This window comes from Salvelinus namaycush, chromosome 32, assembly GCF_016432855.1.
Source record: "Salvelinus namaycush isolate Seneca chromosome 32, SaNama_1.0, whole genome shotgun sequence".
Classification (NCBI taxonomy): domain Eukaryota; kingdom Metazoa; phylum Chordata; class Actinopteri; order Salmoniformes; family Salmonidae; genus Salvelinus; species Salvelinus namaycush.
Window position 1 is genome coordinate 24,315,218 of NC_052338.1, and position 27,940 is coordinate 24,343,157.

The following is a 27,940-nucleotide window of genomic DNA, read 5'->3' on the forward strand; positions in this document are numbered from 1 at the left end:
CCACAAATTAACTTTTAACAAGGCACACCTGTTAATTGAAATGCATTCCAGGTGACTACCTCATGAAGCTGGTTGAGAGAATGCCAAGAGTGTGCAAAGCTTTCATCCAGGCAAAGGGTGGCTGCTTTGAAGAATATAAAATATATTTGGATTTGTTTAACACTTTTTTGGTTAGTACATGATTCCATATGTGTTATTTCATAGTTTTGAAGTCTTCACCCGTTAACCTTTTCCACATTTTGTTAGGTTACAGCCTTATTCTTTATTTAGTTTTGAAATGTTTATCTTTATTTAACTAGGCAAGATAGATTCTTATTTACAATGACGGCCTATAACGGCCAAACCCTAACCCGGGCGACGCTGGGCCAATTGTGCGCCGCACTATGGGACTCCCAATCACGGCCTGTTGTGATACAGCCTGGAATCGAACCAGGGTCTGTAGTCAATCAATCAAATCTATTTATAAAGTCCTTTTTACATCAGCCAATGTCACAAAGTGCTGTACAGAAACACAGCCTAAAACCCCAAACAGCAAGCAATGCAGATGTAAAAGCAAGGTGGCTAGGAAAAACTCCCTTGAAAGGCAGGAACCTAGGAAGAAACCTAGAGGGGAACCAGGCTATGAGGGGTGGCCAGTCCTCTTCTGGCTGTGCTGGGTTGAGATTATAACAGTACATGGCCAAGATGTTCAAATGTTCATAGATGACCAGCAGGGTCAAATAATAATAATCACAGTTGTTGTAGAGGGTGCAACAGGTCAGCACCTCAGGAGTAAATGTCAGTTGGCTTTACACAGCCGAGCATTCAGAGTTAGAGACAGCAGGTGCGGTAGAGAGAGAGATCCGAAAAACAGCAGTTCCGGGGCAAGGTAGCACGTCCAGTGAACAGGTCAGGGTAGTGACGCCTCTAGCACTGAAATGCAGTGCCTTAGACTGCTGCGCCACTCGGGAACATTTTTTTTTACCTCATCAATCTACAGACAATACCCCATAATGACAAAGCAAAAACAGGTTTTTATACATTTTTGCTCATTTATTACAAATAAAAAAACTAAAATATTACATTTACATAAATTTTCAGACCCATTACTCAGTACTTTGTTGAAGCACCTTTGGCAGCAAATACAGCCTCGAAGCTTCTTGGGTAGAAGCTTGGCACACCTGTATTTGGGGAGTTTCTCCAATTCTTCTCTGCAGATCCTCTCAAGCTCTGTTAGGTTGGATGGGGAGCTTTGCTGCATAGCCATTTTCAGGTCTCTCCATAGATGTTAGATCAGGTTCAAGTCTGGGCTCTGGCTGGGCCACTCAAGGACATTCAGAGACTTGTCCCGAAGCCACTCCTGCGTTGGCTTGGCTGTGTGCTTAGGGTCATTGTCTTGTTGGAAGGTGAACCTTCATCCCAGTCTGAGGTCCTGATCGCTCTGGAGCAGGTTTTCATCAAGGATCTCTCTGTACTTTGCTCCGTTCATCTATCCTTCGATCCTGATTAGTCTCCCAGTCCCTGCCGCTCAAAAACACCACCATGTTTCACCGTAGGGATGGTGCCAGGTTTCCTCCAGATGTGACTCTTGGCATTCAGGCCAAAGAGTTGAATGTTGGTTTCCTCAGACCATGTTTCTCATGGTCTGTGAGTCTTTAGGTGCCCTTTGGCAAACTCCAAGAGGGCTCCCATGTGCCTTTTACTGAGGAGTGGCTTCCGTCTGGCCACTCTACCATAAAGGCTTGATTGGTGGAGTGCTGCAGAGATGGGAGAACCTTCCAGAAGGACAACCATGTGCACAGAGGAACTCTAGAGCTCTGTCAGAGTGACCATCGCGTTCTTGGTCACCTCCCTGACCAAGGCCCTTTCCCTTGATTGCTCAGTTTTTCCGGACGGCCATCTCTAGGAAGAGTCTTGGTGGTTCCAAACTTATTCTATTTAAGAATGATGGAGGCCACCGTGTTCTTGGGGACCTTCAATGCTGCAGAAATGTTTTGGTACCCTTCCCCCGATCTGTGCCTCGGCACAATCCTGTCTCGGAGATCTACGGACAATTCCTTCGACCTCATGGCTTGGTTTTTACTCTGACATGCACTGTCAACTGTGAGACCTTACATAGACAAGTGTGTGCCTTTCCAAATCATGTCCAATCAATTTAATTTACCACAGGTAGACTCCAATCAAGTTGTAGAAACATCTCAAGGATGATCAAGGGAAACAGGATGCACCTGAGCTCAATTTCGAGTCTCAAAGCAAAGTGTCTGAATATTTATGTAAATAAGGTATTTCTGTATTATATTTTATATTATAAATTAGCAAACATTTCGAAAAACCTGTTATCTCTTTTTCATTATGGGGTATTGTGTGTAGACTAGTGAGGATTTATTTAATTTGATCAATTTTAGAATAAGGCTGTAACGTGACAAAGTTTGGAAAAATTCAAGGGGTCAGAATACTTTCAGAAGGAACTATATACACTGAGTGTACAAAACATTAGGAACCCCTTCCTAATATTGAGTTGCACCCCCGTTTGACCTCAGAACAGCCTCAATTCGTTGGGGCATGGACTCTACAAGGTGTTGAAAGCGTTCTACAGGGATGCCGGCCCATGTTGACTCCAATGCTTCCCACAGTTTTGTCAAGTTGTCTGGATGTCCGTTGGGTGGTGGACCATTCTTGATACAAATGGAAAACTTTTGAATGTCAAAAACGCATCAATGTTGCAGTTCTTGACACAAACCGGTACACCTGACACCTAATACCATACCCTGTTCAAAGGCACTTAAAAATGTTATCGTGCCCTTTCACCCTCTGAATGGCACACATACACAATCCATGTCTCAATTGTCTCAAAGCTTAAACATCCTTATTTAACCTGTCTCCTCCCCTCCCCTACACTGATGGAAGTGGATTTAACAAGTAACATCAATAAGGGATCATAGCTTTCACCTGGATTTACATGGTCAGTATGTCATGGAAAGAGCAGGTGTTCCTAATGTTTTGTACAGTCAGTGTATATAAATGTGTGTGTGTGTGTGTGTGTGTGTGTGTGTGTGTGTGTGTGTGTGTGTGTGTGTGTGTGTGTGTGTGTGTGTGTGTGTGTGTGTGTGTGTGTGTGTGTGTGTGTGTGTGTGCATGTGCTGAGATGTCTCAGGAATTCTCCAATGCTCCAAGCACCATGTCGTCAGACCACCTGCCAGTTAGGATAACAAACACACACACTTCAAGTTATTTTTCAGTGTGTAAAACTAAGCAACTCAATCCATTGAGGAACTTTTATCAGGCTGTGGCTTCATCACCATCGTTCCCCTAGACAGTGCGAGTGTAAGAGGTGAAACTATGCCTTCTCAATACAGGATCCTCTAAAACCTAAGCACTTCCACAGAGCACTCTAAGACAATAATCATTGTTCCTGTAGTGACAGATGTCTTTGTAATGCACCTGGTTGAGCAATTGACTTACAGCCAGTCGAGAGATGAGCATCATCCTCCTCTCACAGAGACTAAATACAGTCCTATTTCTGTCACACCAACCCAGACTGGGAGACTTGGAGGGAAGTATTGTAGTATTTCAGTCATTGGATGTAACTGTTTTTTGTTTTTGTTTTTTAAACCAGATCCAATGCATTATTTATATTTGTCTCAGCTGCAGTTTTGTATTTTTTTCTGAATCAATTACAGACTACGCACTACCACAGGGAAGAGTAATGGAAAATTGTATTTAGGAGGCAGTTTTCAGCCACAGTTTCCTGTTAGCCGATACATGGAAAAACTATATGTGCTGTACCTCTCTTCCTCTCTCTCTACCCCCCCCCCCCTCTCTCTTTCTCTCGTGGCCAAAGTGAGTACATTTCACTTAAGCTGCCTTGTGCAAGAAAAAAATAACTGTTCCCTCCAAATGAAGGCCAAACAGCCACGTCCGATATGCCTGGAATCTCAATTTCTCAAACTCAGGAAGGGAAAACATTCCCATGGTCCCTCTGTCCCACCCCTAGCCCTTAGAAATCATTACGTAATCGGTGACAATAATTTGCATGGAGGAATATTTATATGAGGCCTGCGAGAAACATTAAAGCTGAGTATAAAGGTTTTATTGATATTGATAAGAACTTCCAGGAAATAAAACAGATTGAAATCCAACATTTTTATTGCAATACCGTTAACAGAATCAGAGCAAAACACATCAATCAGTAGGAGCCTACGTTCGGAAGATTAGCCGGGATGAATCATCAATTAAAACTGTAGAGACTGTTAGTTCATGGATTTGCCATGAACTAACCTCTCCAAGGTTGTATTACAGGGACATCTAGTGGCATTATAACAGAGAGTAAAAGTCACAATAATGATCCAAGCACACTTTGCTGGAAGAGAGAGGTCAGGGGTTGCACAAGTTGAAAGCTATCCTTTCAGACATTTCGGGAAACGTCAATCAAACGGCTGGGTGCCTATGTGGGCTATTACACAGTAGACCTACTCCACAACAAAACCAGCTGAATGTACAGAAAACCTGACCAGAAAATTTGAAAAGTGTGAGTGTTCATTCAGATAGAACATTCTAAAGAGCTTGACATTGATTTAAGAAAAGAGGTGAAATTGCAAAACCTTAATTACCTACCTGTCCATGTGGGATCTGGCATCCTCATTTATCATGATGTAAAATGGATGGACCTTGGAAGTTTGAAAAGGTTGGTCTATACTGTATCCTCTCAGGAGAATACTGATGGAGATTTGAAATAGAGTCAGCAGTTTTACCCTCTGCTAAGATTCTCTGCATCAGCCTTCCCTAGGGAAGAAGTTAAGAAAAAGTTGTAAATATATGTTGAAATATATTATGTAATAGCTACTGATGTGATAACTATTGGGAAGTGTTGATTGTGAAGGGCATTATTAATTGATGAAACACTTGTTTTCGGTGCATTTAGGATTTAACCCAGTTTTAGGGGTTGGATTCATTAGTAATCACATCAAGTTGAGCTTGAAGGGCATGAGAAACTGACAGCTTGTTTGAGGGATCATGTAGGAAACTGCAATGCAGCAACATTGAACCTACGGGTGTTTTCACAAGGTCCCTTTCAGGTAATTTCTATGAATTTAGTGCGGTTCGGTTAATCTTGAGAGGTGGTCTGAGTTCGGTTCGCTTGAATTCCGCGGTCTGGTTCCCTTTTTTAGGGCAATGTGAACACAAAGCTCCCCAGGGTCGCTTGTGGGTGTCTCTTGTGTGTGTTCGCACGTGGCAAGCGTTTGTACATTCACTCTGCCAAAACAGCACACAGCTACAGTCACTCACCCTTCTAGAAAACTTGAAACAGTCTAACCAGTTCTTGTGTCTTGATGTCGCCTAGGCTAGCTGTTGCTAGCCAACTTCTTTCACCAATTAGTTTCAGCTGGCTGGTGTGTGACTGTGGCAAAATTGGTTTGACATTTGATAGCCTGTCTCTGGGGCTAGTTAGGGACCATCAATAAATTACACAATGCAAATCAAATCAAATCAAATGTATTTATATAGCCCTTCTTACATCAGCTGATATCTCAAAGTGCTGTACAGAAACCCAGCCTAAAACCCCAAACAGCAAGCAATGCAGGTGTAGAAGCACGGTGTCTAGGAAAAACTCCCTAGAAAGGCCAAAACCTAGGAAGAAACCTAGAGAGGAACCAGGCTATGAGGGGTGGCCAGTCCTCTTCTGGCTGTGCCGGGTGGAGATTATAACAGAACATGGCCAAGATGTTCAAATGTTCATAAATGACCAGCATGGTCAAATAATAATAATCACAGTAGTTGTCGAGGGTGCAACAGGTCAGCACCTCAGGAGTAAATGTCAGTTGGCTTTTCATAGCCGATCATTCAGAGTATCTCTACCGCTCCTGCCTTCTCTAGAGAGTTGAAAACAGCAGGTCTGGGACAGGTAGCACTTCCGGTGAACAGGTCAGGGTTCCATAGCCGCAAGCAGAACAGTTAAAACTGGAGCAGGAGCACGGACTGGTGGACTGGAGACAGCAAGGAGTCATCATGCCAGGTAGTCCTGAGGCATGGTCCTAGGGCTCAGGTCCTTTGAGAGAAAGAAAGAAAGAAAGAAAGAAAGAAAGAAAGAAAGAAAGAAAGAAAGAAAGAAAGAAAGAAAGAAAGAAAGAAAGAGAGAAAGAGAGAATTAGAGAGAGTATACTTAAATTCACACAGGACACCGGATAAGACAGGAGAAATACTCCAGATATAACAGACTGACCCTAGCCCCCCGACACATAAACTACTGCAACCTAAATACTGGAGGCTGAGACAGGAGAGGTCAGGAGACACTGTGGCCCCATCTGATGATACCCCCAGACAGGGCCAAACAGGCAGGATATAACCCCACCCACTTTGCCAAAGCACAGCCCCCACAACACTAGAGGGATATCTTCAACCACCAACTTACCATCCTGAGACAAGGCCGAGTATAGCCCACAAAGATCTCCACCACGGCACAACCCAAGGGGGGGCGTCAGTGACTCAACCCACTCAAGTGACACACCCCTCCTAGCGACGGCATGGAAGAGCACCAGTAAGCCAGTGACTCAGCCCCTGTAATAGGGTTAGAGGCAGAGAATCCCAGTGGAGATGTAAATGGGACAATATGAAAATGGGACAATATTTTCATGTTGCAAATATTTAAGTTGTTTTATTTAATGCTTTCAATATTTGTACATGAATTTCTACCATTTATAGTTGGTTTGAGGTTTTTTAAGTCATTGAAATTTGGAGCTATTGACATTTAAAAATATTGTCCCATGTACATTGGTGGGCTTGTGGGCAGGATTGGAGGTAAACCCAACCCAATGAAAACTGTTACGGTAGCCTACCCTTCATTCCGTGACATACTATTTTTTCCTATCATCTCGCAAATCTCAGTTTTTGATGAGACTGACTTCATGACCAAAATTATCCCATTTACACGTTGTAGTCAATTTTGACAGTAGAATAAATGTTTTTGACTCATTTCAATGCCACATAAATGCTGATTTCAAAACGAGAAGTTGCTTTTAAGGGGCAGTCGATCTTTAAGATTATAGCAGGTAACATCAAGATAACACCTGTTGACATCAATGATGTTTATAAATAAACCCTGGATTGCTGATGTTATGTATTGGCCAATGAGAGGCTTTGAAGCCACCGGTCGGCCATATTGGCACTCCCCAGAAAAAGCAGTCATCCATAGAAATGAATGGAATTGTACAATATTTCAATTAAATGTTTCAAGGACAAAATTACATATATTTAAGTATGTTTTTGTTGTAGTGGGGACTGTAAAATTAGAACTTAAAAAAATATATACTTTAATTAAGGAAAATGTTTTCATATATTTTTATGTTTAGCTCACATAATATAATTTAAAAGTATGCATTTAAGTGTCCGTTATAGAATAAAAGTGGCAAAAACAAATGTAGACATTAATAAATGCATTGCCATAACTTCCTAAATATTTTTTACAACGGTGGGGGAGTGCCAAGATGGGAGCGCGGTGGCTTCAAAACAGCCTGAGTAGCAACAGTTAGTCATCTAGGGCAGGTAATCCCAAACTGGCAATGCCGTCGGGGGTACGCCAAATAAAAATGTGATTCAAAAACATTTGGGTGAGGTTTTTTTCTCGCCTGAGTAGCCTTGTTTCACTGCCATAAACAAAATTAAACCATCTAGTGTTCAGCGAAATAACAACACAATGTCAAATACAGGTAGCCTCGTCAAATAATTAACATCCAATTTTTATTTAATTTTTGGCAGTGAAACGAGGCTACTCAGGCGAGAGAAAACAAGATAACCTCATCGAAATTGCAACAAGCGGTTTTGTGAAAATGTAATTTAATCAGAAGCCACTTCCAGATTTCTGAATTGGGCTGCGCTCAGAGTATCCTGCCTTGGCAAATCGCGCTGTTAAGACACTGATGCCCTTTGCAACCACGTACCTATGTGAGAGTGGTTTCTCGGCCCTCAATAGCATGAAAACTAAATACAGGCACAGACAGTGTGTGGAAAATTATTTAAGACTGATACTCTCTCCAATACAACCCAACATTGCAGAGTTATGTGCATCCTTTCAAGCACACCCTTCTCATTAATCTGTGGTGAGTTATTCACAATTGTCGATGAACAAATAAGGTTTAATATGTAAGATGGTTAAATAAAGAGCAAACTTATTGATTATTATTATATTATTGTTTGTCCCCTTGTCCTATAAGAGCTCTTTGTCACTTCCCACGGGCCGGGTTGTGACAAAAACTCACACTCATTTTTATGTTTAATAAATGTATCGTATAGTGTGTGTGTGTGGCAGGCTTACAATGATGGCAAAAAACAACATTTGAGAGTGCGCTGATCCTGGTGCTAGAGGGGGGTATGCAGCTAGAGGTTGAATGTTTGAAGGGGTATGGAACTATAAAAAGTTTGGGAACCACTGATCTAGGGTATATACAGGCTTGGGGAGTAACAGATTACATGTAATCAGTTACATGTAACGGATTATAAAAAAATTGTAACTCTAATCCATTACTTACCAGCTAAAATATTGTAATCAAATTACAGATACTTTGGAAAAAATAGATGATTACCTTTAGGATTACTTTTAAATTAAAAAAGGATGTTTGCAAACAAATTATTTGACACTTTTCTGTTTTCTCAATCAAATCCAAATCAGCATTGAAAAAAGTTTACATTTGTTCAGCCTGAGCAAGTCTGACCACAAGTCAGAGACCACTATGATGACACACCAAAATAGTTTGATGAATTGCGGGAAAATAGCAAGAATAGGCTTTTGTAGGCTACAGTCCAAGCTATGTCTTCCAATGGTGTGACTGCTGTCAGTATCCAAAGATTATCTAACTTGAACAAACACTTGGAGGTAAGGAAGACAGCAGGGGTGTAGCCTACGGGCGATACGGATATCACTTACTGATATCTATTGCACTCCACACTGCCCTTTCCCACCTGGACAAAAGGAACACCTATGTGAGAATGCTATTCATTGACTACAGCTCAGCGTTCAACACCATAGTGCCCTCAAAGCTTATCAATAAGCTAATGACCCTGGGACTAAACACCTCTCTCTGCAACTGGATCCTGGACTTCCTGACGGGCCGCCCTCATGTGGTAAGGGTAGGTAAAAACACATCCGCCATGCTGATCCTGAACACAGGGGCCCCCTCAGGGGTGCGTGCTCAGTCCCCTCCTGTACTCCCTGTTCACTCATGACTGCACGGCCAGGCACGACTTCAACACCATCATTAAGTTTGCCGATGACACAACAGTGGTAGGCCTGATCACCGACAATGACGAGACAGCCTATAGGGAGGAGGTCAGAGACCTGGCCGTGTGGTGCCAGGACAACAAACTCTCCCTCAACGTGATCAAGACAAAGGAGATGATTGTGGACTACAGGAAAAAGAGGACCGAGCACTCCCCCATTTTCATCAACGGGGCTGCAGTGGAGCAGTTTGAGAGCTTCAAGTTCCTTGATGTCCACATCACCAACAAACTAACATGGTCCAAGCACACCAAGACAGTCGTGAAGAGGGCACGACTAAACCTATTCCCTCTCAGGAGACTGAAAATATTTGGCAAGGGTCCTCAGATCCTCAAAAGGTTCTACAGCTGCACCATCGAGAGCATCCTGACTGGTTGCATAACTGCCTGGTATGGCAACTGCTCAGCCTTCGACAGCAAGGCACTACAGAGGGTAGTGCGAATGGCCCAGTACATCACTGGGGCCAAGCTTACTGCCATCCAGGACCTCTATACCAGGCAGTGTCAGAGGAAGGCCCTAAAAATTGTCAAAGACTCCAGCCACCCTAGTTATAGACTGTTCTCTCTGCTTCTACCCCTTCTACCCCCAAGCCATAAGACTCCTGAACACCTAATCAAATGGCTACCCAGACTATTTTCATTGCCCCCCCCCCCTTTTACACCGCTGCTACTCTCTGTTGTTATCATCTATGCATAGTCACTTTAATAACTCTACCTACATGTACATATTACCTCAACTAACCGGTGCCCCCACACATTGACTTGTACCAGTACCCCCCTGTATATAGTCTCACTATTGTTATTTTACTGCTGCTCTTCAATTAGTTGTTACTTTTATTTCTTATTGTTATCCGTATTTTTTAAACTGCATTGTTGGTTAGGGGCTAGTAAGAAAGCATTTCACTGTAAGGTCTACACCCGTTGTATTCGGCGCATGTGACTAATACAATTTGATTTGATTTGATGTCTACATAGCGCATTGAGGTGAATCACACTGCTGCTCTCTCATTTAGCTATTTGCGCCTTACGGATTGTGATTATTGTGGATGGCTGTTCACAAATGTAGGCTATATGAGTATTTTAACCCAATAATGGTTGAATTGAACAAGTTTAATCTGCCTATCTAGCATTGTTTTTGCGACCAGTAGACAGCCAGTGAAAAATGCGCTCTTGCAACAGCTGCATAGTGCAGATCCCATCCTTTGGAATAAAAGTTTGACAGAGGTTCTCCCAACTCCTCCGTGGTATTGTTCTCCATACTGTGGGGCTTTTATTGCTCAATCTAATTCGTGCTGATTCAAAAACATATGTCCATAGTCCTGAAGGACACATCCTCAAACTCGCGCCCTTTTGATAGACAAATTGCTGCAAATTATCGAGTATTCAAAGTGTCACCAACAAACAATATAAACAATAGGCCTATAGCAAATGCAGACTATGGCATACATTATTCACATGCAAATAGCACTTTTCGGTAGTGCTCAAAGCATGCCATTCTATAAGAGCAGTATTTCTCAAAACAATGACCCCAATCAACAAAATCAAAATCATAAACAACAGAGTAGGCTAATTACAATTTGGCTAATCTATATTTGCATTTTTCCGAGTGCTATTATTGAATATATAGAGGTAATAAATGAATTGTAATTAATGGAAATCTGACCGACTTTGGTTTTTAATGTAAAGATATAGCAAAATCATATTAATATCTGTGGTAAAAAAAGATGACTTAGAAGAAGCCTACATAACCATAAAGTAAAATGCAACATCCATTTATGGCAAGCTATGTACACTCTAACATTGATTTATTCAACAATAGATGTCGTTCAATTGGTAATATTACTTTTTTGTCTTCTAATGCCTCTTATGGGAAAGTAATATAAAAGAAACTGAAAGTAATCTGATTACGTTACTGAGTTTGGGTAACCCCAAAGTTACTTTACTGATTACAATTTTGGACAGGTAACTAGTAATTGTAGCGGATTACATTTAGAACGCAGCCTACCCAATCCTGGTTGACATCTTTGGTTGACATCAAGTAATTTCATAACGGATTAAAAGGTTCTCGGAACGTTTGGAATTTCAATTTGAAAGTCTTCCGGATTTTTGAAAGGGACGGACCCGAAGTGTGTAACAGTGTTTACACTCCGTCACGAAATCGAAGCATTTGTACATTTATCTGTCAAACATTTGTCTTTTATTTAGCTAGTTAGCTAATGCCCTTTAGTACTTGTATCAATGGAAGACATGGAGCATAATAAGGCACCCTCTGTCATCGATCGGTATTACACTCGATGGTATAAAACAGGTAACTTATTAGCTAACTAGACATATTTTAGCTAACGTTACCAGTGTTGACCACTGACACTGGGTGTCGACATGAGACCAACACGTGTGTTTTGGCTTTGGTTATGGTAGCTAGCCTGACAGATTTTGCGATGTATTTTCATAGAATTTGCAGTGGACTAATTTCTTTAAGAACTGGCTGGTCCCAAACACCCCAAACCCGTATCCCTCCTTGTCCATGGTTGCGGACCACTGGCTTATTTTTTATGAATGAATAAAGTTGTAACGAACGATGTATTCTTCTTTGTGCTTAGATATCAAGGGCAAGGATTGTGAAGACCAGTGCGTTCTTCAGCATTCAAACAGGTAGCTGGCTAAGATAATGTGTTCATTTCCTACTTAAAATTGCCAATGTGCAGCTCATAAACAAAACTGCAGCTCATCAACGCGTTGCTTTGGGACACAACACTCCCGATGTTGTCCCAAAGCTAATCAACGATTTGCTTTGCTACCTCCACAGACAACATGATTTATTTTCTGTAAATTTAAACATGGCGCTAATGTGTTCCTGTGGATCTCTTTTGACAGAATCTGTGTCATCACCCTGGCAGAGAGTCACCCTATCCTTCAGAACGGGAGGTCAATCAAGAGCATCAACTATCAGATCAGCGCTGGCTGCAGTCGCCTGCATAACAGAGTGTCTGGGAAGTCAAAGAGAGTATGTACCAATGATGTTTATAAATCCTGCTTTGCTGATGCTATGTTTTGGCCATGGAGAGGCTTTGAAGCAATGGGTTGGCCATATTGGCGCTCCTCAGAAAAGTAGTCCTCCATATTTCATTAAAATGTTTCAAGGACAAATTTACATGTAGGCTATTTAATTAATACTTTTTTTTTGTAGTGGGGAGGGTAACATTAGTACCATAAAAAAATACTTTAAAGAATATGTTTTAATATACACTTTAATTTAGCATTTTTTTATGTTTAGCTCACCTACTGTAATATAATTTAAAAGTATGCAATAGAATAAACATGGCCCCAAAAAAGTGCTGAGCGATTAGTCCATCTTGTTAGTGCTGAGCGATTAGTCCATCTTGTTAGTGCTGAGCGATTAGTCCATCTTGTTAGTGCTGAGCGATTAGTCCATCTTGTTAGTGCTGAGCGATTAGTCCATCTTGTTAGTGCTGAGCGATTAGTCCATCTTGTTAGTGCTGAGCGATTCGTCCATCTTGAGGTCGGTTCGGTTTCGATTATTTAGGTTGAATGCTGTAACAATACAGAATAAAACAATTAACTAACAATTAACTGCTTATCACTTATTAACCATAATTTATTCACATTACTTTAAAATATTTAAGTTGTGTATATAAGATTTTTTATTTTATGACATTATTTAATTCCAAGTCATCTCATCTCTATAGAGCTGCTGCCTGACAAAATCACAATTTTAGTAGTTCTTCAAAGGTAATAATGCATACTTTTATGACTGCTGGATACCAACTGTCATTCACTTAGATCGTGTGTTTTCAGGTAGAGATACCTTGAGAAGCATCAGCTGCTCTCTATATACCGTAATTTCCGGACTATAAGCCGCTACTTTTTTCCCACGCTATGAACCTCGCGGTTTATACAATGACGCGGCTAATTTATGTTTTTTTTTTTTTTTTCACAAGATTCATGCCGCCAAAAAACTGAGCACCGTCACATAATGTGACGTAAATCGAGCGCGCTCAAACTTGCCATCATTCTGATTACGGTAGTCATTTTGTCACCCTCATCATGGCAAAGACACGGAGAAATGCATATGATGCAGCTTTCAAGTTGAAGGCGATCGATCTGGCTGTTGGAAAAGGAAATAGAGCTGCTGCACGGGAGCTTGGCCTTAATGAGTCGATGATAAGACGTTGGAACTGTGCAGATCCGACTGAAAGCCAAAACAATCGCCACCGCAATGAAGTTTGATTTTCTTGGTAGGCTACTGTTTACTGCTATTTATTTTTTATTTTTGTTACAAGCCGTGTTTCGTTAAAGCCTATTTATTTTTGTTACAAGCCGTGTTTCGTTTAAAAGCCTATTTATTTTTGTTACAAGCCGTGTTTCGTTTAAAGGCTGTGTAAAGTTCATTTGTTTCAATGTACCGGTAGGCACTTGCGGCTTATAGACATGTGCGGTTTATTTATGTACAAAATACATATTTGTAAAAAATTCAGTGGGTACGGCTTATATTCAGGTGCGCTTAATAGTCCAGCAATTACGGTACCCTCACAATTGCCATTCTTCTCTCCGGGCTGCAGCACACTAACCTAATGTAGCAGGCCGGACAAGTAGATGCACAATGGATTATGGGTATTGTAGTTAATTACCAAGTTATATGCGCTAATATTGGCCTGTTGGAAACTACAACTCCCTATTACATCTCACAGTTCAGGCTGGATCTGATTTATCTCTAGAGTAACTGAAATGTGAGAATTGAGATCACATAAAAAAATTAAAGAAATGGAATTCAAATAATTGAACCTACTTTTCAGTTAATCGCTCAGCACTACTAAAAACATATGTAGACATTAGTAAATGCATTTCTATAGTTAAATCTTTTTTACAATGGTGTGGGAGTGCCAAGATGGAGGTGTGGTGGCATCAAAACAAATCATTGGTATGTACTGCTAAAACTTAAGTGATTTTTGTTGTTGTTAATATAATCTAGTATATTGTTACATTTTAGTCATTTAGCAGACACTGCAACTTACAGAAGAAATTTGGGTGAAGTGCCTTGAGCAAGGGCACAGACTTTTCACCTAGTCTGCTTCAGGATTTGAACCAGCGACCTTTCGGTTACTGGCCCAAAGCTCTTAACGGCGAGGCTACCTGCCGTAAGGATACTCTGGCGTATTAGGATTATTATTATATTTTACACTACTATTACATATACTATGGTATTGACATCCTTTGATTTTCTGACTTGTGACTGTCAAACTAACACGTGTCTTCTTCATTTCCAGGGAGGACAGTTCCTCACAGAGTTCGCTCCTTTGTGTAGAATAACATGTACAGATGGTGTGGAGTACACCATTTACAGGTGATTACAACCTTTGCTGCTCTTGCTCTTGTAGGATTTTCACCTCTGGAGATAATCTACCCTTTATGGTTAGTGCCATTCACTACTCAGGTCTTTTTAAATTAGCCTGAAATATAATCCTGGTTTCTCTTTTCAGCTGCATAAGGGGTCGGCTATTGGAGGTCAATGAGGATATTCTTCAAAGACCAGAACTTTTACTGGGAAAGGTGAGGAACATTTCCATAAGCTTCATACCAGTTAAAACACATTTTTGGTCGATCTAATGTTCCCCATTTACATATACCCCATTGAGATGGTAAATCACATTACCATTAACATGGCTAACTGTCCTACCTGTCTTTCATGTGTATTTGACCAGCCTTCCACTGAGGGATACATTGCGGTCATCCTCCCTAAAATAGAGGAGAGCAAGACGGTCACTAATGGTCTCCTTAGCAGAGAGGAGTACGAGAGCGTTGTCTCTAAACGGACCAGAAGCACCCAGCCAGAGCCACAGCCACAGCCAGAGCCATGCTTAGGAATGAGGTCACAGGGACTCCTCACACGCTCCTCAGCCCAGCTGGAGTGACCTTTCCTAGGGCAGCTCTGTTGGAGGGGGTCCCTCGTCTCAGGCCCAGCCAGACCTAGGTACTTACATCACAGCATAGTGCATACCCCTGTCCAGATATGGACTTATGCCTGTGGTGGATGACAGTGCAGATATCTGGGGTGCTGGAGGTAATGCACTGTGCCATTTAAGTTCTCTAGCCTCTACCTTACCTGTAGGCAGTCCAGGGCAAATACTGTTTTGTTTGCTTTGATGTAACATGAATAAATTCAGAGCCAGTTAAGTTTTATTAGATACCTTTTTGAAATGTTTTGCTCTTTATTATGATCGTTGATGGAACGTGACATTTATTTTCAAAGGAGGAAGTCTAAGATATTTCCATTATGTCAGTATGTACCAAACAAGCCCACATTTTTGTTCTGTTAGATAAATATGTATTTTTTGTGTAATGTACATACCTTAATAAATGACACAATCAAACCTGTTTTAAGAAAAATAATGTTTATTTAGATTTGTGTTCTGTTTATCAATCATTCAACTGTCAAAAGGATAGATGGTCTAAAAGTACATCTGTTTCTGCACATCTGTGGTTTCTTTACTCAACAGAAGATGACATTAGCTACAGCCATACACAATCAACTCTAAAGCTTTATATGGTTATGCAGTCTTCACACTAACCATTCAGGTTTAGTAGTACCAGAATCGTCACCTCAGTGGCTATAGCTACAGGTAACTGCCAAAATAAAGGAAACGCCAACATAGTGTCTTAATGGGCCACCACCAGCCGCCAGAACAGCTTCAATTCACCTTGGTATAGATTCTACAAGTGTCTGGAACTCTATTGGAGGGATGCGACACCATTCTTCCACTAGAAATTCCATCATTTTGTGTTTTGTTGGTGGCGTCGCTCCAGAATCTCCCATAAGTGTTCAATTGGGTTGAGATCTGGTGAATGAGACACACACACCCTTTAAACCCCCTGTGCTCCTTTGAGACCCCTCTTTCAAAGTCACAGATCTCTTCTAGCCATGGTAGCCAAAATACTGGGCAACTGGGCGTTTTTATACATGACCCTAAGCTTGATGGGAAGTTAATAAGGTTTCTGTTTTCTTCCTACAAATGTGGCTCAGGCTTTTGAATGGTTTAAGCTATAAAATATTATGACCCCATCACTGAAAGATAAGACTCTCAGGAACACCTACAATGCCCGCAAGCCACACAGAACTAATTAGAACAGGCACTAAATCAGACCGGAGGAAAAATAACATCATGTTCTTCTCTACACAGAAGATCTTACAAAATGATTGCCTGATAATCTTCTGAACTTCAATAGCTTTCTGATGCATTTCAGTCACTTCAAACCATACTTTAGATTGAAATACTGTCAAAAGTAGTGTCAGACTGATTTGTAATACTGTCATTGCCCCAATTAAAAAAGTAAACAGACATTGATTACATACATTTTTTCAAAATTCTGACCAAAATGGGGTCGCGGGCCAAAATATTTTGCGAAACCAGGTGCACTACTTTTGACCAGAGACCTATGGGCGCTGGTCAAAAGTAGTGCACTGAATAGGGTGCCATTTGGGATATACCCTTAATTACAAGTACACTTCATAAGGAACAGCTACAAAACCACAGTTGATTTGACTCATGCGCTAGGCCAGCAATCTTTTAGATGTCTTCTGAAAAATGCATAAAACAGTATACCACAAACACTGAATGTGATTCAATACTCTAAAGACAGTAGAAAGTCAATTGGATAAAATTGTCTCCGCCTCTGCTGAAATGGAGCAATAATATGAGCCTTATGTTTCAGTCTATTAGCAAGCCAAGTGTCATAATACCCTGATTAAACCATCCATGTACTCTCTTATTTGGCATCAAAGTGAGAGCATTGATTTCACTCAATAATTACTAAACCATGATGGGATTTGGTTGGCGTACAACAGTGAGAGAAACAGCAGAAAGCGGGTCTGCTACCAGGTCTGTTTGGGCTGTCCTGCCAACTCCTCATGACAATGGCCATAGAAGTTGATAAGACAGCCAAAACTGATCTGGGACCAGGCAATCAGAAAGCTGGTTTAACAGCCCAAATCACAGGGATTGATAAAAGGAGATTAAAAGACCTGTCAGGTGATGGCATCATGCACTGGCGATGGATTTCATTACAGCATATATTTTTTATATTTGTTCATACATCTGCTGTATTTGGCTGAGATGTGCTACAGGTAACAGTTACACCACAAAGCGAATGGGCTGATTACACTGACAGAGGCACGTGTGAGTGGGGTGGGTGCACTGCTATTATGTCTGCGTGAGTGAGGTTTCATGTATGTCGCCCCCTGGTGGTCGACAATGGTACGCTCCAACTCTGATAGGTGATACAGGTTAGGGATCAAAGGTCGCTGGACTGGACTACTTGCTCTCCAGAAAGGTGAGGTTGGCCATATGCTGCTCCAGGGATTTGACCCCGAAGCCGTTGCTGTTCTTGCCATTGAGCACGTCGTCTTTGACGGCCGTGGACGACTGCCTGTCCCTCCAGCTTTGTGGAGAACCCAGATTGCTTCTCTCTGACTTATACTGGAGACACAGACACAGGATAAGGTAGAGTAATAAAACATTGGAAAATGACCACCATTGATATATTCATCTGTACTTAAAAAAAGTGTACTCAAACCCCAGTAAACATTGGTAAGAGGGTGCACTTGAACCACTTGGTAGATGAGCTGATGTCAACTGTGACCTCTCACCTTTCTGACAATCTTGTTACAGACTGGCAGGAGGTAGATCACCACAGTAATGATGGCTCTAGTGTTCTGAATGGAGGAATCCACCTAGAGACAGACAGAGAAAGATTTCAAAAACATGTCAAGGATGGTGGTCTGATAGAATGTAATAATTATGATTACAACATAAAGATACAGATAATGGTAAAACAAATAATATACATGGGAAAGCTGATGTATACATGGGACACTAGTAAGAATCTAATAATTACCATCTAAGTTGTCTCACTACAGAGTGTTTCTAAACCAACACTACAGAGTGTTTCTAAACCAACACTACAGAGTGTTTCTAAACCAACACTACAGAGTGTTTCTAAACCAACACTAGACACACCAAACACACACAACCTCCATCTCCTGCTCCATTTAAAAATACTTTTGAGCAATGACCTTTGCCTGATTAAAACACCCTTAATTCCCTTGTGACGGACAGAGAGGCCCGATCTGTCTGGCTAATGACAACTTGAGGGGAAAGCCAATGCCTATCTAACAGATCCACATTAATCAGAGAAGCCCAATGGTTGTGTCCCAAATGGCACCCTATTCCCAACATAATGCACTACTTTTGACCAGAATCCTATGGGTCCTGTTCAAAGCAGTGCACACTATATAGGGAATATGATGCCATTTGGGATGTACACCATGTTATTCTCTATTCTCTCATCCTGATTGTAACCTTTCCCATTAGTACAAGGTGACCCGTGTCAGTTCATCACTGTCCAACAGATTTTAAGAGGTTCATTAAGCTCAGTGTCATTATAGGGTTTAATTTTACAATAATGTTTTTATGATTGACCTCTGTCTGTAAAACAGTAACAAATGTTTGCCCAATGCTGCCAATGCTGTATTAAGAATGGGTTGACTGTCTCTTTTCATTGCAGTTCATCAATACTCCTTTGCCGGTTTCTTTTCAGTGCCGGTTTCTCTCACGCTCCCTATAACCATGGCCATGTCTGAATACCCATACTTGCGTTGTAAATATTAGGCATTTTAGTTATGCGAAAGAGTTAGTTTTATAGTATGTGCAATTTAGAACATTTTGTACGCTTTAAATGCCAGGATGTCGTACTGTATTTTGAGACACGTGTGTCTGACAACAGCTGATAATCAGCTGAGGGGACGCGCTGTACCAAAATGAACGAATGGCGGGAATCAACGCAATTTTTTATTTATTTATTTCACCTTTATTTAACCAGGTAGGCTAGTTGAGAACAAGATCTCATTTACAACTGCGACCTGGCCAAGATAAAGCAAAGCAGGTTGACACATACAACAACACAGAGTTACACATGGAGTAAACAAACATACAATCAAAAATACAGTAGAAAAATCTATATACAGCATGTGCAAATGAGGTAGGATAAGAGAGGTAAGGCAATAAATGGGCCATGGTGACGAAGTAATTACAATATAGCAATTAAACACTGGAATGGCAGAATGTGCAGAAGATGAATGTGCAAGTAGAGATACTGGGGTGCAAAGGAGCAAGATAAATAAGTAAATAAATACAGTATGGGGATGAGGTAGATTGGATGGGCTATTTACAGATGAGCTATGTACAGGTGCAATGATCTGCGAGCTGCTCTGACAGCTGGTGCTTAAAGCTAGTGAGGGAGGTAAGAGTCTCCAGCTTCAGTGATTTTTGCAGTTCGTTCCAGTCATTGGCAGCAGAGAACTAGAAGGAGAGGCGGCCAAAGGAAGAATTGGCTTTGGGGGTGACCAGTGAGATATACCTGCTGGCGCGCGTGCTACGGGTGGGTGCTGCTATGGTGACCAGTGAGCTGAGATAAGGCGGGGCTTTACCTAGCAGAGACTTATAGATGACCTGGAGCCAGTGGGTTTGGCGACGAATATGAAGCGAGGCCCAGCCAACGAGAGCATACAGGTCGCAGTGGTGGGTAGTATAGGGTGCTTTGGTGACAAAACGGATGGCACTGTGATAGACTGCATCCAATTTGTTGAGTATTGTGTTGGAGGCTATTTTGTAAATGACATAGCTGGTCAGTTTTACGAGGGTATGTTTGGCAGCATGAGTGAAGGATGCTTTGTTGCGAAATAGGAAGTCGATTCTAGATTTAATTTTGGATTGGAGATGTTTAATGTGAGTCTGGAAGGAGAGTTTACAGTCTAACTAGATACCTAGGTATTTGTAGTTGTCCACATATTCTAAGTCAGAACCGTCCAGAGTAGTGATGCTGGACGGGCGGGCAGGTGCGGGCAGCGATCGGTTGAAGAGCATGCATTTAGTTTTACTTGCATTTAAGAGCAGTTGGAGGCCACAGAAGGAGAGTTGTATGGCATTGAAGCTTGTCTGGAGGTTAGTTAACACAGTGTCCAAAGAAGGGCCAGAGGTATACAGAATGGTGTCGTCTGCGTAGAGGTGGATCAAAGAATCACCAGCAGCAAGAGCGACATCATTGATGTATACAGAGAAGAGAGTCGGCCCGAGAATTGAACCCTGTGGCACCCCCATAGAGACTGCCAGAGGTCCAGACAACAGGCCCTCCGATTTGACACACTGAACTCTATCAGAGAAGTAGTTGATGAACCAGGCGAGGCAATCATTTGAGAAACCAAGGCTGTTGAGTCTGCCAATAAGAATGTTGTGATTGACAGAGTCGAAAGCCTTAGCCAGGTCGATGAATACGGCTGCACAGTAATGTCTCTTATCGATGGCGGTTATGATATCGTTTAGGACCTTGAGCGTGGCTGAGGTGCACCTATGACCAGCTCTGAAACCAGATTGCATAGCAGAGAAGGTACGGTGGGATTCGAAATGTTCGGTAATCTGTTTGTTAACTTAGCTTTCGAAGACCTTAGAAAGGCAAGGTAGAATAGATATAGGTCTGTAGCAGTTTGGGTCTAGAGTGTCTCCCCCTTTGAAGAGGGGGATGACCGCGGCAGCTTTCCAATCTATGGGAATCTCAGACGATACGAAAGAGAGGTTGAACAGGCTAGTAATAGGGGTTGCAACAATTTCGGCAGATCATTTTAGAAAGAGAGGGTCCAGATTGTCTAGCCCGGCTGATTTGTAGGGGTCCAGATTTTGCAGCTCTTTCAGAACATCAGCTATCTGGATTTGGGTGAAGGAGAAGTGGGGGAGGTTTGGGCGAGTTGCTGTGGGGGGTGGAGGGCTGTTGATCGGGGTAGGGGTAGCCAGGTGGAAAGTTCCCTGAAAAGTTGCATATCACGGGGGCTGTTCGATGCTAATGCAGAACGCCACAGTATGTTTTTGTACTGGTCAAGGGCAGTCAGGTCTGGAGAGAACCAAGGGCTATATCTGTTCCTGGTTCTAAATTTTTTGAATGGGGCATGCTTATTTAAGATGGTGAGGAAGGCACTTTTAAAGAATAACCAGGCATCCTCTACTGACGGGATGAGGTCAATATCCTTCCAGGATACCCGGGCCAGGTCAACTAGAAAGGCCTGCTCACTGAAGTGTTTTAGGGAGCGTTTGACAGTGATTAGGGGTGGTCGTTTGACCGCAGACCCATTACGGATGCAGGCAATGAGGCAGTGATCTCTGAGATCTTGGTTGAAAACAGCAGAGGTGTATTTGGAGGGCATGTTGGTAAGGATGATATCTATGAGGGTGCCTGTGTTTACGGATTTGGGGTTGTACCTGGTGGGTTCATTGATAATTTGTGTGAGATTGAGGGCATCAAGCTTAGATTGAGCATTAGATGATGCATTCTCTGCAGGATGGGCCTTGTATGCTGATATTTGTTGCTTACCACATTTGTTTTTTACTAAACAGTATGTTCTAAACAGTATGTAGTACAATTAGTATACACAGTCTGCAGTTTAAGTGAGTAGTAGGCAAGCTAGATTTTGGACAATGGTTTATTTCAACATGGTAGAACCATATTTATAGTCATGTGCTCTCCTGGCAATATTTGTATTGTATTCTGTATGACAAATCTAATTAATAAACTAATCCTTTGTGGACTAGTGTAACATAGAACTTAAATAAAAGCGGATTTCATTACAAAAACAAATCCAGTCATTGACAACAACACCATAGTTCAACATATTATGTACAGCTAGTATATCAATAATAATACCTTCTGGAAGGTGGCAGTCTTGCCCTGTACCGGCGTCCTCACCCCCATCTGCAGCTGCTGACATAAGCCCATAAGCTTCTCCATCTCCGACAGCACTGCCACCTTCTCTTCATCCATCAGCTGTTGAACAGGAATCAGGAGAGAAATATTTAGTCAAAACACAAGTCAAAATCTGATGACAAAATAAAGACGTTAAGTTATATGAAAATAAAAGTACAAATGTGATCACCAAAAATGAAATGTAGTTTTAGAAAAATAAAAGTGAAAATGTGATCATAAAATAAAAAAGGGAGCACAGCAAGGGTATAGGAGGTTAGGATGGAGTAGATGTATTCAAATCTAACAGTGCCTAAAGTCTCTCATTTGGGCCAAAAAAAGTGAATGATATTATCGTACATTAGAATAGATCTCTGTAGTACCATTCACATCCTCTGGTAATAATACTAATAAAAGTGTTTCAATTGAAAACGTTAAGGCTAATTAGCATAAATAACTTGTGCAGCTGCACAAGCCTGCTTCATTCCAGAGTGGTGGGGAATCGATTAGCCAATGTTTGTTTGAAGTAATTAATCAAATGCTGCTGAGCTGAAGTGCTGGATGTGTTGATTATGTATTAGTAGTTTGTGTGTGTGTGTGTGTGCCTGCGTGTGTGTGCATATGCACATTTGCCTGCACACGTGTGTGCGTGTGTGTATTAGTGTTTGGGTGCCCTCTCCAGAGAACAGGGTTAGCCAATGCTGATAACCACATTGCCACTTTCCCCAGAGACGGATGGCAGTCATTAATGTCTGTCAGAGGGGGGCATTTAATTAAACTCCAGGACCTGGGCACTTTGGAGAGAGGGAGGCATACTAACTTGTTTCTTTGATTTGAGTACAGAGGAAACTGAAACTGGTTAACAGGATTAATTTCCTGCCCTGTGTATGTGATTTACGGTCATGCAGTAGGCTACCTGGGTGGAGAATCAAATCAAATGTTATTTGTCACGTGCTGAATACAACTGCTGTAGACTTGACTGTGAAATGCTTGTTTACAAGCCCTTCCCAACGATGCAGAGTAACATAAGAGGAAATAGTAACACAAGCAATAAAATAACTTGCAAGAATGGAGGTACACTGAACAAAAATATAAACGCAACATGTGTTGATCCCAAGTTTCATGAGCTGAAATAAAAGATCCCAAAAATGCACAAAAAGCTTATTTCTCTCAAATTGTGTAAAAATGTGTTTACATCCCTGTTAGTGAGCATTAATCCTTTGCCAAGATAATCTATCCACCTGACAGGTGTGGCATATTATAAGCTGATTAAACCTCATGATCATTACACAGATGCACCTTGTGCTGGGGATAATAAAAGGCCACTCTAAAATGTGCAGCTTTGTCACACAATGCCACAGATTGCTGCAGTCAGATGCAATTGTCATGCTGACTGCAGGAATATCCACCAGAGCTGTTTCCAGATAATTGAATGTTAATTTCTCTACCATAAGCCGCCTCAAATGTCGTTTTAGAGAATTTGGCAGTACATCCAACCGGCCTCACAACCGCAGACCCCGTGTAACCACGCCAGCCCAGAACCTCCACAACTGGCTTCTTCACCTACGGGATCGTCTGAGACCAGCCACCCGAACAGCTGATTAAACTGTGGGTTAGCACAACCAAACTGTCAGAAACTGTCTCAGGGAAGCTCATCTGCATGCTTGTTATCCTCACCAGGGTCTTGACCTGACTACAGTTCGGCTCACCTTCGATGGCCAACGGGCCGCTGGAGAAGTGTGCTCTTCATGGATGAATCCCGGTTTCAACTGTACCGGGCAGCGTGTATGGCGTTGTGTGGGCAAGCGGTTTGCTGATGTCAATGTTGTGAACAGAGTGCCCCATGATGGCATGATAATGTGCAGCTTCATGTCACAAGGATCTGTACACAATTCCTGGAAATTGATAATATCCCAGTTCTTCCATGGCCTACATATTCAGACATGTCACCCATTCAGCATGTTTGTGATGCTCTGGATCGATGTGTACGACAGCATGTTCCAGTTTCTGCAAATATCCATCAACTTCGCACAGCCATTGAAGAGGAGGGGGACAACATTCCACAGGCCACAATCAAGAGACTGATTAAATCTATGCGAAGGAGATGTTTCACAGTGCATGGGGAAAATGGTGGTCACAACAGATACAGACTGGTTTTCTGATCCACACCCCTACCTTTTTTGTAAGGTATCTGTGACCAACATATGCATATCTGTATTCCCAGTCATGTGAAATCCATAGATTTCAATTCACTGATTTTCTTATATGAACTGTAACTCAGTAAAATCTCTGAAATTGTTGCATGTTGCATTTATATTTTGGTTCAGTATATACAGGGAGTACCAGTACCAGATCAATGTGCAGAGGTACGAGGAACTTGAGGTAGATATGTACATAAAGGCAGGGTAAAGTGACTAGGCATCAGGATAGATAATAATAAGGTATTTGAGGTAGATATGTACATAAAGGCAGGGTAAAGTGACTAGGCATCAGGATAGATAATAATAAGGTATTTGAGGTAGATATGTACATAAAGGCAGGGTAAAGGGACTAGGCATCAGGATAGATAATAATAAGGTATTTGAGGTAGATATGTACATGAAGGCAGGGTAAAGTGACTAGACATCAGGATAGATAATAATAAGGTATTTGAGGTAGATATGTACATGAAGGCAGGGTAAAGTGACTAGACATCAGGATAGATAATACTAAGGTATTTGAGGTAGATATGTACATGAAGGCAGGGTAAAGAGACTAGGCATCAGGATAGATAATAATAAGGTATTTGAGGTAGATATGTCCATGAAGGCAGGGTAAAGTGACTAGACATCAGGATAGATAATAAGATATTTGAGGTAGATATGTACATGAAGGCAGGGTAAAGTGACTAGACATCAGGATAGATAATAATAAGGTATTTGAGGTAGATATGTACATGAAGGCAGGGTAAAGGGACTAGGCATCAGGATGGATAATAATAGGAGTAAAATAAAGAACAGAGTAGCAGCAGCAAATGACAAGTCTAAAAGTGAGTGTGTGCATGTGTGTGTGTAATGTGTAAGAATGTGTGTTTGTGTTGTGTTCGTGTGTTTGTCCGTATGTAGTGTATGTGAATGTGTGTGGGTTTTGTGTGGGCGTGTCAATGTAGTATGTGTGACTGAGTGTGTATACGGTGTGTATATAAAGTCTAGTGAGAGTGCGTAGGGTCAATGCAAGACAGAGTCAGTGCAGTTCGGGTACCATTCATTGACTATTTAGCTGACTGGCTATTTAGCAGTCTTATGGCTTAGGGGTAGAAGCGGTCTCGGAGCCTGTGTGTTTTTTGTGTGGTTGCGTGCGTGCATGTGTACCTGGGTGGAGAAAGTGTGCAGTGAAGAACACAGCTGGAGTCCCTCCTCAGAAAGCACCTGCAGAAAGAGAAGAAAAAGGGAACGAGAAGTCAAAGAGCATGACTCACTTCACTGGCAGAACATTCTGAACACTGGTCTGGCAAATCTATCAGCCAAGTACTGTCAATTACACTCAATGGCTGTATGGTAAGTAGCCGGGAGGATGTGAACAAGACCAGAACACACTGTTGGTTTTCAAATTCAAAAGGTGCATTTCAATCAGCCAATCAGTGAGCAGCCAATTACGATAATTGCAGGTTACATCTTGCTGTGTGAAAAGGTAGAGTTATATAAAGTATAGTTGCATCTCTATGATCTCTCTCTCTCTCTCTCTCTCTCTCTGCCTCTCTCTCTCTCTCTCTCTGCCACTCTCTCTCTCTGCCTCTCTCTCTCTGCCACTCTCTCTCTGCCACTCTCTCTCTGCCACTCTCTCTCTCTGCCTCTCTCTCTCTGCCTCTCTCTCTCTGCCTCTCTCTCTCTCTGCCACTCTCTCTCTACCACTCTCTCTCTCTCCCTCTCTCTGCCTCTCTCTCTCTGCCTCTCTCTCTCTGTCTCTCTCTCTCTGCCACTCTCTCTCTGCCACTCTCTCTCTGCCACTCTCTCTCTGCCACTCTCTCTCTCACTCTCTCTCTCTCTCTCTCTCTCTCTCTCTCTCTCTCTCTGCCACTCTCTCTCTACCACTCTCTCTCTCTCCCTCTCTCTGCCTCTCTCTCTCTGCCTCTCTCTCTCTGTCTCTCTCTCTCTGCCACTCTCTCTCTGCCACTCTCTCTCTCTCTCTCTGCCACTCTCTCTCTGCCTCTCTCTCTCTGCCACTCTCTCTCTCTCTCACTCTCTCTCTCTCTCTCTCTCTCTCTCTCTCTCTCTCTCTCTCTCTCTCTCTCTGCCACTCTCTCTGCCACTCTCTCTCTGCCACTCTCTCTCTGCCTCTCTATATTAAGTGCAGGCCGGGGCACTCTGCTCCTCTATTCATCCTCTCGTTACCACAGACAAATTATTGTCTTGCGCCTTTTAATACAGTATTGATTCTGTCTTCTCCCAGGGACGTGGTTGTCCTTAATGGCACCTGGGACAGATTCAATTAAAGCCCTGTACGAAGTAGGTTGAGGATGAAGAGAGAGGAGAGGGATGAGTGGAGTGGAGGACAGGGGGCATGTACAGTACTTTACCTCAGCCTGATGGAAAAGTTCCGTGGTTGTCTTCAGTAGGCCCTCCCCCCTACACAATCGATACAGGAAATGAACGAAAAATGGAACAGAGTGAATTATATATTACCTGATGATAACAACTGATAAAGCACACTACATGGCCAAAAGTATGTGGATACCTGCTCGTTGAACATCTCATTCCAAAATCATGGGCATTATATGGAGTTGGTTCCCCCCATTGCTGCTACAACAGCCTCCACTCTTCTGGGAAGGCTTTCCACTAGATGTCGGAACATTGTTGCGGGGACTTCCATTCAGCAACAAGAGCATTAGTGAGGTCGGGCACTGATGTTGGGCGATTAGGCCTGGCTCAGGTCGGCGTTCCAATTCATCCCAAAGGTGTTCGATGTAGTTGTGTGCAGGCCAGTCAAGTTCTTCCACACCAATCTCAACAAACCATTTCTGTATGAACCTCACTTTGTGCACGGGGGCATTGTCATCCATAGCCCGAACCATGACTGCCCCAGACCATTATTCCTCCTCCAACAACACTTAACAGTTGTCACTATGCATTGGGGCAGGTAGCGTTTTCCTGGCATCCGCCAAACCCAGATTCGTCCGTCGAACTTCCAGATGGTGAAGTGTCATTCATCACTCCAGAGAACGCGTTTCCACAGCTCCAGAGTCCAATGGCGGCGAGTTTTACACCACTCCAGCCGACGCTTGGCATTGCGTATGGTGATCTTAGGCTTGTATGCGGCTGTTTGGCCATGGAAACCCATTTCATGAAGCTCCCGATGAACAGTTATTGTGCGACGTTGCTTCCGAGGACAGACGATTTTTACGCGCAACGCACTTCAGCACTCCCGTTCTGTGAGCCGTTGTTGATCCTAGACGTTGTTGCTCCTAGACGTTTCCACTTCACAATAATAGCACTTACAGTTGACCGAGGCAGCTCTAGCAGGGTACATACAGTATTTGACTAACTGACTTGTTGGAATGGTGGCATCCTATGATGCCAAGTTGCCAAGTGCCAAGTGGAAAGCCACTGAGCTCTTCAGTACGGGCCATTCTACGGCCAATGTTTGTCTATGGAGATTGCATGGCTATGTGCTTGATTTTATACACCTGCCTGAACGGTCTGGCTGAAATAGCCAAATCCACATACTTTTGGCCATGTAGTGTATATTGACTATGCACATCATATCAACAAGATTTGTGATGGCATCTGTGTCCTCTACTTCTATATCCATACAGAGGTGGTCAATACCTGGCTGGTGGTCAATACCTGGCTGGTGGTCAATATCTGGCTGGTGGTCAATACCTGGCTGGTGGTCAATACCTGGCTGGTGGTCAATACCT

At 42.3% G+C, this 27,940-nt stretch overlaps 2 protein-coding genes across 6 annotated transcripts in view; one reads left to right on the forward strand and one right to left on the reverse strand.

Moving 5' to 3' along the window:
• The first annotated feature begins 11,381 nt into the window (after window positions 1–11,381).
• abitram (actin binding transcription modulator) lies at window positions 11,382–15,645 on the forward strand. The gene is made up of 6 exons (XM_038972140.1): window positions 11,382–11,554; window positions 11,847–11,898; window positions 12,121–12,250; window positions 14,532–14,608; window positions 14,745–14,814; window positions 14,967–15,645. The coding sequence occupies exons 1-6, from the start codon at window positions 11,485–11,487 to the stop codon at window positions 15,174–15,176; spliced, it is 609 nt and encodes a 202-aa protein (XP_038828068.1). The 5' UTR covers window positions 11,382–11,484; the 3' UTR covers window positions 15,177–15,645.
• Window positions 15,646–16,131: 486 nt separating this feature from the next.
• Window positions 16,132–27,940, reverse strand: part of ctnnal1 (catenin (cadherin-associated protein), alpha-like 1) — a 120,496-nt gene continuing 108,687 nt past the window's right edge. For all 5 annotated transcript variants that reach the window (XM_038971747.1, XM_038971749.1, XM_038971746.1 and 2 more), the window contains exons 15-19: window positions 26,600–26,648; window positions 25,395–25,451; window positions 22,009–22,128; window positions 17,909–17,992; window positions 16,132–17,738 (exon numbers count right to left, since the gene is read on the reverse strand). In XM_038971747.1, the coding sequence (XP_038827675.1) occupies window positions 17,574–17,738; window positions 17,909–17,992; window positions 22,009–22,128; window positions 25,395–25,451; window positions 26,600–26,648 (475 nt within the window). In that variant the 3' untranslated portion in view covers window positions 16,132–17,573. The remainder of the gene's footprint in view (window positions 17,739–17,908; window positions 17,993–22,008; window positions 22,129–25,394; window positions 25,452–26,599; window positions 26,649–27,940) is intronic.